Source organism: Mesitornis unicolor, unplaced genomic scaffold (genome assembly GCF_000695765.1).
Source record: "Mesitornis unicolor isolate BGI_N332 unplaced genomic scaffold, ASM69576v1 scaffold24236, whole genome shotgun sequence".
In the NCBI taxonomy this organism is placed as follows: Eukaryota; Metazoa; Chordata; class Aves; order Mesitornithiformes; family Mesitornithidae; genus Mesitornis; species Mesitornis unicolor.
This window is the reverse complement of record NW_010191996.1, coordinates 1-11,716: the sequence shown is the minus strand read 5'-3', so window position 1 is coordinate 11,716 and position 11,716 is coordinate 1. Positions and strand designations below refer to the sequence as shown.

The 11,716-nt window shown below is 41.4% G+C and overlaps 1 protein-coding gene across 1 annotated transcript in view; it reads right to left on the bottom strand.

Moving 5' to 3' along the window:
* LOC104542568 (poly [ADP-ribose] polymerase 14-like) overlaps nucleotides 1-10,717 on the bottom strand; it is a gene marked incomplete at its 5' end in the record, with an annotated part of 18,810 nt that extends 8,093 nt beyond the window's left edge. Inside the window, 9 exons of the mRNA XM_010186925.1 lie at nucleotides 108-257; nucleotides 1,211-1,274; nucleotides 1,422-1,643; nucleotides 1,924-2,160; nucleotides 3,749-6,012; nucleotides 7,068-7,304; nucleotides 7,900-8,160; nucleotides 10,459-10,492; nucleotides 10,578-10,717. Coding sequence (XP_010185227.1) covers nucleotides 108-257; nucleotides 1,211-1,274; nucleotides 1,422-1,643; nucleotides 1,924-2,160; nucleotides 3,749-6,012; nucleotides 7,068-7,304; nucleotides 7,900-8,160; nucleotides 10,459-10,492; nucleotides 10,578-10,717 — 3,609 coding nt within the window. The remainder of the gene's footprint in view (nucleotides 1-107; nucleotides 258-1,210; nucleotides 1,275-1,421; nucleotides 1,644-1,923; nucleotides 2,161-3,748; nucleotides 6,013-7,067; nucleotides 7,305-7,899; nucleotides 8,161-10,458; nucleotides 10,493-10,577) is intronic.
* Nucleotides 10,718-11,716: the final 999 nt, after the last annotated feature.

Below are 11,716 nucleotides of genomic sequence, written 5' to 3'. Positions count from 1 at the left end.
TGAAAAATACTTCATAGAAATTTCACATATGGACAATTCTTTCTTCTCCCCACTTCTAAAAACTACCACAGATTTATCACTAGAGAGCTGCATATTCAATACAATACCTGATGTGGCATCAAATGTTGGATTTGATATGTTTACAATAACCTCCGTATCCTCCTTGGTAATATCTCCACTAGCTACTTGGAGTATAATGGAACCAATATGCATTTCATAAACTCCCAATACTTCAGTTGAAACAGACTTAATGAAACCTGCAAGGGAAAGAAAAACACCTTTAAACACTTCTCTAGTTTGGGGTATTATTCTATTTCATTGATGGGAACTTCAGCTTATCCTTTTGAGGAATATGCTCTAAATCAGTTTGATGGACCTAGAGAGTCTCTGCCTTTCTCTTTACTCCATTTCTGAAAGCAGGAAGGTGCAGTTTTCTTCCCATTTAAATACTGTGAAAGTGAAACCATTTCTATTCCTGTAAATTCACGCAATATAAATTCAGAAAGGACTCTTGAGGTTGTCTGATCTGACCAGTTTCCTGAGTTAACTCTTAAAACAGAGTATCTAGCTTAAGCATTGCCAGTAATGCATTGATCCCATCACACTGCTTTTGTAAATTATTTAATATTTACCCTCACAGATATAAAACTGCTCCTTACTTATAGTCTGATCTTATCTAATTCATATTTTACCTGCACACTCTTAACTTCATCTCACTGATACTCACAGCAACTGAGAAGAAAGAACGATATATTCTTACAAATAAGCCTCTGCTGTTGATGCAGTTCACTCATGTTTTTGCTACTGTGTCACACTACCATCAATTAATAAATGGAAAGGAAATGATCCATTCTGTATATCTCTGTATAGGAGATGAAAGGAACAGAAATTCATGGTATTCATAGTTTGTTTGGCAAAGTGATACTAAGTTCTTATTCCCTTTGAGTAGGACAAACTAACACTTCTGCTACCAGGATATTCTCTTCTATGTGATAAGACTGGCCTAAGAGATGAGCATGCCCTTAACAAAAGAAACTCCCTTTTAAGGTTTTTACAAATGGAGTTTAGGAGTGCCATTCCATTAGGAGGAAAAAAAATGCTCTGTGTCTTGATCACATTTCATCTGTTTCCTGATATGTATAAAACCATATTTACTGTATTTGCATACTCCCCTCCCCTGTGCCCCACCTCCTGCCCCTACACAACTTACATGACTGTGGCACTGCAGCATTGCAACTTTCAGCTAGCCTATGTTCTAGTTCAGTGGTAAAAGCCTAAGAGGAGAAGAAAAGGTACCAAAGATAGTATTTCAGAGTTTATATACCAAATATTTCGACAATTAAGTCACATAGCTCTTGCTGAGCCATCTGAGTAAGTAGAACAGTATGTAATATGGACAGCTTTGTCCTGAGAAGAACTACCTTAATGTTACCCGTATCTTTTGGACTTAAGAGAAAATGAACTTCCTGGAGAGTCTTCCTTGTGCGATGACTACTGAACTTGAATACCACATCAAACATTAACTTAGAAACAGTCGTCTTAGGAAATCCAAATCCTCCAGTTCCAATAGCTGGGAAAGTGATTGAATTCAGTCCAAGTTTTTCAGTTTTCTTCAAGCAGTAATTGATTATATTTTCTAGGGTCTGTAAAACACAAAGATCCTTTTTTTAAAAAAATTGCAAACAACAAAAACCAAAAGCAAAACCACAAAACCAACAAGGCATCATTTATTATTTGCTCCATAGAGACTATGCTGGTATGAGAAAAAGGTCTCAGTGCATCAAGGCACCTTTAAGGTCACTCAAGCAGAAGTAAATGTAGCTGAGCCAACAAAGCTAACTATTTTAAATCCTGAATTTCAGGATAGGATCCCAAGTAAATCTGTTTTCAAAATATTTTTTTTAATTAATCATTAAAATGTACCTTCAGGGCATGTCCTGTTCTTCCATCCCACACGGGAAGTATGGCATGAAGCACGGATTTGCAGGCCAGAGCGCATCCACTGGTGCAGACCACGCTCCCTTGACGAGCAGCCTGCCTTTGCTGTTCTTCATCAAACTCTACTTGGAGCCCTGGTCCAGCCTTTTCCAGCAAGGCTTTGCAAAGAAGCCCCACGCCGAACTTCAGGTCTTCGCCAACACTATTGACAATGACATCCGTCTGCAACAAAATTACAGTGAAAATACCTGTAGCCAGACTTCAAGTGAAAACATACATTGAGACTAATAGCACTACCAAAGCAACGCAGAGCATGAAAAACAAGATGCCAACTGAGAAATAACCTGGGTTTTGGAACAGCTTCTGAACACTGAGTATTTCTGGACTTGCAGGAAACTATGGTAGGCAGCATCAGACCTACCGTGAGTTCCAGAACCAGAGGTATTGACGTGTGAGCAGGCTGTCCATCCGTCCATCCATCCATCCATCCATCCAAGGAGAGCTGTCAAGCCCTCAGTGGAGGTAAAGTTGTGCCTCACCTCATCTCGAGTAGATGCCAATGTCTGGGCAAGTGAAATAAACCCAAACTCTGTGGTTTGCCTCACCTCACTCTCCCCAACCTTTCCTATAGTTCCTTGTGAAGAACTGCTGCAGTATTGCTACTTCTTCTTTAGCTTCACCACAGGATGCAAAATATACGTACCGTATAAGGTACACATAATGTAGCAAGTTTTAATGTCCCTTTTCTCCTTTTCACTGAAGTGGGATAGTCTATGCCTTATCAGAAAAGCAGCACCTCACACACCAAAACGAGGTGAAGGGAGGTTGTTTTGCTCTCAGGAAGTAAAACAGGCAAAGTCCCAAAGTCTGATGTTTGCTTTGCTTTTTTTCCACTGGAGATGTTTTAATTACAAGGTATTTTAAATGTGTGTCATATTGAGTTTCTTTACATCTATCTAGTCTTGCTCTTTTATTGGAATAAGCTTTTACAGGCACAAAAATAACAACTGAAGCAACTAATATTGAAACAACAGGACAATAATAATAATTTAGGCAGATTTTAAACTTGCAAAGTATAAAAATCAGAGACTATTGAAAAACAGAGATTTATCAAGATGCACTTTGCATCACTGAAGAAAAAAAAACATAAGTGAAAGAAACAATGTCAGGAGTGTGAATTGAGTCTTAATAGTCAAGATGAGTAGTAGTTAAACTGTTAGCAAAAAGAATGAAAAAAGAAAATGGGGTGGGGGGAAATGTATGTAGAATCAGGTATAGACTTTGGCAAAATAATCTAAGCATCTACTCTCCTATGGGGTCACTTTTCTGGTGCCCAGTAACTTCTTCATAGACTGTCTTTAATCTGTCCAAAGAGAAGGGAACTGCAAAACATAAGCTGCATCCTCCCTGTTAGCATCAGAAAAGTGCTGATTTCCCATAATATCCAACCTAGATAGCTATAGATCATATAAATACTTTTAGAAAGTACTTCAATACTTTCCTTTTAGGAAAAAAGCAAACTATTTCACGTGTTGAACTTAGACCTGGAGAACAAATAAATCTCAGGCAGGGATGAGCCATCCCAAAATTCACAGCTGCCCACTAGAAACAGCTGTAGAGAGACAGATCCCAACCTGAAATCCATCTGTTTTGCAGGCTTGCATACTCATTTAGCTAGCACAAAGCCGTTGTTTCCTTATGCAGCAATTGCCTTCTAAAACAATACAACTTACTGCCCTTCCTTTTCTATTTAAATTTACAGCAGATCTTCACATCAAGTTAGAGAGGAAGCAGAAAATTAAAGACCTACCGTGGCTTCCTGAACGTTTTTCACCACTACTAGGATGCGAAGGCCTTCATTAGTCGTAATCACCTTCTCATCCTCTTCTCTCTTCTGGCTTTCTCTTGGCTTATCGTGTGGCATCACCAGATTCAGGAGGGATGATTTAGCTGAGAACACTTTTTTTACTGTCTCGCTCAAAACCTGAACTGTTGCTTCTGCATCATCCACAAGATGAACCTCCTTCAAGCTGCTGTGTCCCATGGATTCCTCCAGGGTCTCCTTGATGGAGGATACAATTGAATCTGCACACGTCTGCAGCGGGAAGCCAAAAATCCCTCCACTTATAGCAGGCAGAGCTATAGAACGATGATTGTATGTTTCGGCTAGTTGTAGACTTTTCTTCACCGTCTTTTTTAACAAGAACACACACTTTTCTGCTTCATTCTTCGCCCACCTGGGCCCAACAGCATGGATGATGTTCTTGCAGGGGAGTTTCCCAGCACTGGTGATCACTGCACACCCCGGCTGCAATTTCCCGTTCTTCCTCACCAGTTCGTCACACTCCTGTTGCAGCTCTGGTCCAGCCGCTTTTAATAGTGCCTCAGCAAGGCCACTGGTGTGTTTTAAGTTTTCATTAGATGCATTTACTACAACGTCAACTAAGTAATTACACAAGTTACCTTTATACGCTGTTACTACAACTCCATCTGACAGAATTATTTTGTAGTAGAGCTTTCCTTTCTCTTTATCATAAACTTTTTCATCCTTCTGTTGTTGTTCGTGTTCTTCTTCCAGCCTAATCAAACAGCTAAATTTCTGCTTTGCCTCACAAACACATGAATCTTTCCTTTCAGCGAAGAACTCCTTGGCTCCTGGTTTATCAATTAACACATTTTTTGAGTAAAGGGATGAGAGAATTTTTTCAAACCTGGTGACTGCGTTTGGCACTTCTGCTCTTGGTCCACTCAGGGAAATACACGGTCTCTTGGTGTCAAAATGTACCGTCACACCTTTCTGCCTCAGTTCATGATAAACACCGGATTTTTCCTTCTCTACAAACTGCACTACCACCACTGACTTAGCTGGGATTACTTTTTCCACATGTGTGTTTCTATCCATAAAATCATTAAGTTTCTGACAAACTTCTGTTACAGTCTCAGAAAAGCCAGCAATAATAACCTTATTTTCTTTTTCAACAGGTTCATCAATGATTAGAGTTTCCTGGGTAGTACTGTACTTCTTACGCAAGGAGGCAAGAAGACTTGTCCACTGCTCCTTTTTAATGACTTCGCCGTCCTCCACGTTGATGCACTCATATCCTAAGCCTGTCTTTATTTGCTTTTCTGCTTCTAAAAGATCTTTGGGAGCATCTCCAAATAGCAACACGGTAGCATGCTCAAGTTCATAAAAAGCATTAATATTTTCCCTAGTGAATAATGTCTCTGACATTGTTTTGTTATCTACACGCTGTAGATAGCGGAAGACATGGGGATCAATGGTAACTGACGTACATGGCATGTTCAATACCTTTTCCAGTAAGTCAGCTTTGACTTTATAGACTTCCGCAGGTAATCCACACAACTGAACAGCTTTTTGTGTGTCATCGTAAGAGATCTTTAAGCACGGATATTCTTTGTGAATATTCTCTTCCAGCCTAGTGTTGTGCAGAACGGCATACTTCCCTGGGATCACGGACACGGAAATTTCAATGCTTTGTTTTTCCCTTTCACTTTCCTTCATGGCTTTTCCCATGCATTCCCTCACTTCTTTCTCTGCACTGTCCACTGCAGCTCTGTTGCCTGCAATCACCACCATCTCCTCAGAAATATCAGTTATGATCAAAGCAGCATCTTTCACCAGCCTGTTTTTCACATCTTCCCAATCCACTGAATTTACGTTACACTTTATAGCAATGTAACATGACATGATACGTGAGAACTCAGCAGAAGCATCTTGCTTCCATGTCTTGATCAACTTAATCATTGGGTTTTTCTGCTCAGAGAGAGATGACGATGGGCACAACATAATTTCTGGGTGTGCGCAGTCTGTCTGTGGCCATTTTAGCTCACAATGGCAAATTGCCATTTCCTGGTTTATGTCTTGGATCAGTTCAGCCTGCCTTTGTAAAAACTGCCAGACATACGGATCCAGTGGCACCCCAATGGGGTCTGGCATCTTGATAGCTGGTCTTTCCTCTCCATAGAGAGCTGTTCCCAGGGAGTGGTAATAGGGATGCACAGAAATCTGTGTCTGTTCCAGAAAATGCTGCTTTTCCAAGACAGTGTTTAGATCTAAAAGTTAGCACACACAGCGACAAACACACATATGTAGCATTAACTCCAAATCAAGCATATTACTCTGTTCTAAGAACTATTACATAGAATTTTATTAACATGAACTTTATTTTCATTGGAAAGAGCTATTTTTATGTCTTTTTAATTTCCAAACTACTGTGCAGGGGACAAGATAAAAAGCTTGGCTCCAACTAGTTTGGTAAATATGCTTGTGCCTGTATTTACCTGCACAGCTATGCCTTGCTCCCATTTACTAAGAAAACTCCACCACAGAGCAGCGTCATATCAAGTTACTGCTATGAAATACTCCTTACTCTCAACTTAAAACTCCTAGTGCCAGTTTATTTTTACTTTTTTATTCTTTTGCCATTTCAGTTGGAATGGACAAAGAAAATGAATTATAATGATGACAGGGATTTAAAGCCATATTACAGTGATCCATATTACATATTAACATACAAAATATTCTTCAGCAAATCCTGAGAGTCAAAAGAAAAACAATCACCTGGCAGATAACTTTAATTAAAAGTAAAGGGATTTACTAAGCCAGGACTCTCTTAACACAAGAGATATTTACCAGAGGTTATGCTGGCACAAAAATGGGACAGTGATTCAACACAAGGAAGAGTAACAAGATCGTTGTTTAGCTCTATTCTTTCCTGATAATGAACATATTTGACCTTAATTAGTTTCTGAAAACTAAGTGTGAAAGCTGAAGTCATTAACAAATCCTGCTTCCTCTCACTGCAAGTACAATTCACGTTGTATTGCAGATAAAAACCTCTGTAAATGGGGAAAAAAACATCAGTGGGAAGAATCCATGCATAATGCAGGTATTAAAATGAACACTTGGTAACATTAAAAAAAAAAAACAAACCAGAAAGATTCTGGACACACAGTATTTCTAAATCCAGAGCACTTCCCAGGACCAGGACAGCATATGCTGGCTTTAGCAACATCAAGCCAGCCTTCTCCTAACGCCCAGATTTGCAGTATTTCTCTTTCAGGTAGCCCTCCTGGGGTCACTTTGGTTGGGCGAGCGGCAGCGTTACCTTTCTGATCGCAGAAAGTGACGATGGCCGAGCTGTCCTCGGGGAAGAGCTGGACGCCCGACACGGTTCCCCCGCCGTTCCGCGCACTCTCGAAGTAGACGGTGAGGTAGTCAGAGGAGACGCTGGCTGGTATGTTTTCAGCCTTGATGCTCTGGGTCAGTTCAAGAAGCCTGGCAGTCATCTCGAATTCTCTAACTCTCTTGTTTTGTGAGCATTTTTTGATAAATTCTGTAGTATCTGTAAAAAACAACCAGAAGAGCAGTGTGAGCTGACTGTTTTTCAGCATTATCAGACCCACTTCTGGCAAAGAAATGAGCTCAGTCTACATCTCCCTGTATTTGGAGCAAAACTGTCTTTGGTGCCAAATAACTCTGTGATGTAACAAAAAAAGGAGGAATACACAGCCATGTTACTCTCTGCTATTCACTACCTCTATGCCTCTGCTCCCCTCTAATGCATCTCTTGTAAAAACTAAGCATTGCTCACTGCTTCACTGTCTTCTCAAACAGAGACTTTATATACTTCAATAATTTGCAGAATTCATCTCCACACTCAGTCTGCTTCTTATTCTTCTCCATCTAACTCAAAATAAGATAGAGACAATGAAACATTCTCGTCCAATTTCACTTAAGGAAGATGCCACGATTTTCAGTGTAACGTTTGGATCACAAGCATTTTCACAGAACTGCATATGAGACTTAAATCCTTCTTGAGAGATTACAGTCCAGGTACTTTTTAAAAACTGAATCTCTAACAGAAGAGGAATCAAGCTCTGAAAGCTATCACTTGCACATTCCCTTGGAAATTAATGATGGTGTTCACTCTGTCTTACCAATATTTTTTATAAAGGTAGCTACAGCAGCATTTCTTTCAGGTATCACTTCCACAGTGAAGTCATTATTTACTACCAGGCCGCTGATGTTCTCCAGCAGCATACGTAAGCATTGTGGACTGCATCCTTGTATGTTTTCAAACACCACTGAAGGTGAGGTCTCTGCAGACTTTTCTGCGATGTTCTCCACAGAACCAGCTTCCTCACAGAGTTCACTGTTCGGACCAAAACTCTCTGCTTTCTGCGAGGATTCTGCATCACCTTCAACAGAATGAGAAACAAGCCACATGACACATTAGTACGCATTACCCCAAATGAATACATTTTGCTTACCCTCTCTCTCCTTTCCTTTCCCAAGAAAAAAATATCATCTAACCAAACAAATGCTGCAAGGATGTTTTGGGATCCAAACCAGCCCAGATGTACTATTCTGCAGGGCTGCAGGCAGCTTATTTGGCGGCACAAAAGTAGCCCTGAGCAAACAAGTCCAAGGTCACTGGCATGTCTCCAATCAGAGACATAAGTAAAATAAAATAAAATCCATTGAGATAACTGGCCACAGCTGTCCAGGCATTGGTAAGAGTTGTGAGAGACCCTGCAACCTCTGATTCTGTTTCTTAGCTGGGGCGCAGGCATCTCAAGCCTGAACATAGCTCAGGACATCCACAGGCACCATGGGCCGCGATGCAAAGCTGTGATGAGCAGTGTGCCCTGCCATCAGGATGGCATGACAGTGCCGAAGGGTCCACGTTTACAGAAGGCTGGCAGGGATGCAGCAAAATTTTGCAGAGAGTAAACATGACAGGGGCGACCACCAAGCACCCCAGAAGTCCAGCAGCTGCTGGAGGAAGGCATGTCTCCAGCTTTCTGTAGACAGAAGAGGATGGAGGCAGGAGAGGACCTCCAAACAGGAATGACGTGCTTCTCCATGTGCCTGAGGTGTGTGGTGACACAACTGTCCAACAAGTCACAGAAAAGGGCAGTCACAGGCTGGTGGGGGACTGGCACAGGCTGAAGGGCACCCCAGGGTGCTCAAGGTGGCCACACTCACGAAAAAAGGCAGCTATCCCCTCTTTCAAATCACAGAATCATTATGGTTGGAAAAGACCTCTAAGATCATCAAATCCAACTCTCAGCCCAACACCACCATGCCCACTAGGCCATGTCCTGAAGTGCCACATCTACATGTTTTTTGAACACCTCCAGGGATGGTGACTCCACCACAGCCCTGGGCAGCCTGCTCCAGTGCTAGACCACTCTTTTGGAAAAGACATTTTTCCTTATACACAATCTAACCCTCCCATGGCACAACTTGAGGCCATTTCCTCTTCTCCATCTCCTTGCCCCAGTGAAAGCAAGCAGAAACATAAGCTCCTCTCAGTTTGGTAAACCATGCCAGGGAAATGAGCCTCGAACGAAACCCTGGTGCTCACCACCCTCAGTGTAAACCTCCAGAGCCACCATCCCTGGCTGTGGCAGAGGACACGTACAAATGAGGGGAGAGGAGCTCAGTGAAGCAGTCGTACACCTGACTGGGGACGGGGGAAGGAGGGGTGCAAAGTCTCTGCTTGCTTTTGCTCAAGAACACCCCAAAATCCCTAAATCCTGGAGTAGCACCCAAAAAGCCAGCTGTGGAGAGAGACAGGCATGCAGGGTGGGAAGGCTTGAGCAGGCTGCAGCACAAACAGGCTGCTCTGGCTGCTCGCCAGGTTTATGAACTCTCCCAAGGTACAGCAACAACTGATACCAAACCCATAACACTTACAGCTGCCTTGAAAGGCCTACCAGCATAAGCCCGACAGAAAGAAAACAAAAGAAATAACCACAGCAGCCTTAGCTCTACAGACACTACTTATTAGTTTCTAGCCCACTGACAGGAATCATCTGCTCCACTATGTCAAATGAAGCACACAAAAGCCAAAACCAAAAGCTAGGCTGACCCAGCGAAGCGATTAAGAGCAGCATCTGGAGATTTTCAGGTTGCTCTCTGGTATGACTGAAAAATAGCAGATGCCAACTTTGAGTACCTAATTTTGAAAGGAGGAAACCCACCCAAAACAGCACTGAACAAGACAATACAGAAGGGAAAAGCCAGGGTGGTTAATTACTGAACAACTTCCTGGCCTGTCTTGGGGCTGAGTATTTGCTCTTCATGGATGTGGGTATATTTGGGCGTGCAGCACTGATTTCTAGATTGTTTTCTCAATCATGCAGCTTAGCAGAGCATCACTGAAAGGGGACCTAACCCAAGTCACCGAGGGACTGGGGAGAGGCACCAGTTGCCTTTATAGACTCTCCTAACTGTAGGGAGCAAAAAGACACCAGGCCCGGGCTTAAGACCTTCAACCTAAGTGTTTCTACACAGATCTTATCTTAGAGCAGCTATACAAGATAAGGGAACTAAATCCCTTCCTGGAGATGCTGTATCACCAGGGTCAGGTTGCCAAACGCAAGGCTTTCAGCACAACTCCCCACAGAACTGGAGCTGTGTGTAGAGAAAAGCACCAACATTTTTGTTTCATGAAGCATCAGCGCACAGAGTGACGGATAACATTTTACCTTCTGTTTGAAGACTGCTCAAGGCATCCAGAGCCTAAAATAAAATGACAGTAAAATATCAGTGACTGATTTGACACTCTACTTCAAAAGCTCTGGTTAGGATTACAACTTTTATTCACCTTTGTGGGAACTAATTTTTCTTCAAATCTCTCCTGTTCAGCAGCTAGTGCTGTTTCAGGTTCTGTGACAATCAGCTTCAATTCTCCTTTTGCTCCCAAACACAGTTTATGAGACTGTCTCTCAAGAACTCGTTGCTTCACTAAAAAAAAACAAAAACCAACCCAGTTACAATCTGAATAGAAACACAACTTAAATTATAAAGTACTTTTCCACCATTAATTTAGAACACAAAATTAAACAGCTTTAAACTCATGATGCTAAAACAGCATGCACAAGGCTCTCCTCCTGAAAAGAAATGGAAGAACAGCAAATAATATTATTTCCTTATTGGTCATCTCTGCAAAAAACCACCAGAGATGCAAAGCTCAGTCCCACCACACATTTCCAGGCCAGTGCCTAGTTGGCAGCCCCACGCTGGGGCTGCAGCACGGTGGTCCCAGTACTGGCCCCACACCTCTCAACCCCTCTTCCAGCCAGTGCCAAAATGGCCTAGGGCTGCATGTCCTGAACTTACCAGCTGGGTGAGTCAGCAACTGGGAAGCATGGTAAAGCAGAAAAAAAAAAGTGTATGTATATATATATATATATATACACACACACACACGTACGTGTTTAGGCACAGACATGTATATGCGCATGTACACATTGACCGCAACTGCAGCAAAAGGATTTCCACCTTGCTGCAAGTTTATATAAATACATGCATATTATATATGTCATATTTTAATATTTATCTGTAACTACTGTATATATAAAGTTATATTAACATAAGCTTTATTATTGCAAGTGCCATTTACAGAATACTACTGCATATCAAAATTAATATATATGTATATATTCGTAGTAGGATATATATATTAAGTTATATATCTAGAGTCATTCAAATGCAATCTAGAGTTATTCAAAATGCAATCTAGAGGCTAGTATTAAGCACTTAATTAAAGCATATATATATATAAAAGCAATTACTTCTTATATATTCTCAATTGCATATTACTGGATGTATACGACATATTATACACCATAGATTTGTATATTACCTACTCGACAGTACACATTACACCACATGCGATAATTAAGTCAGTATATCTATTTTAACTTGCAGAAAGGTACTTGTGAGTTACTTCTGCAGGCAGCC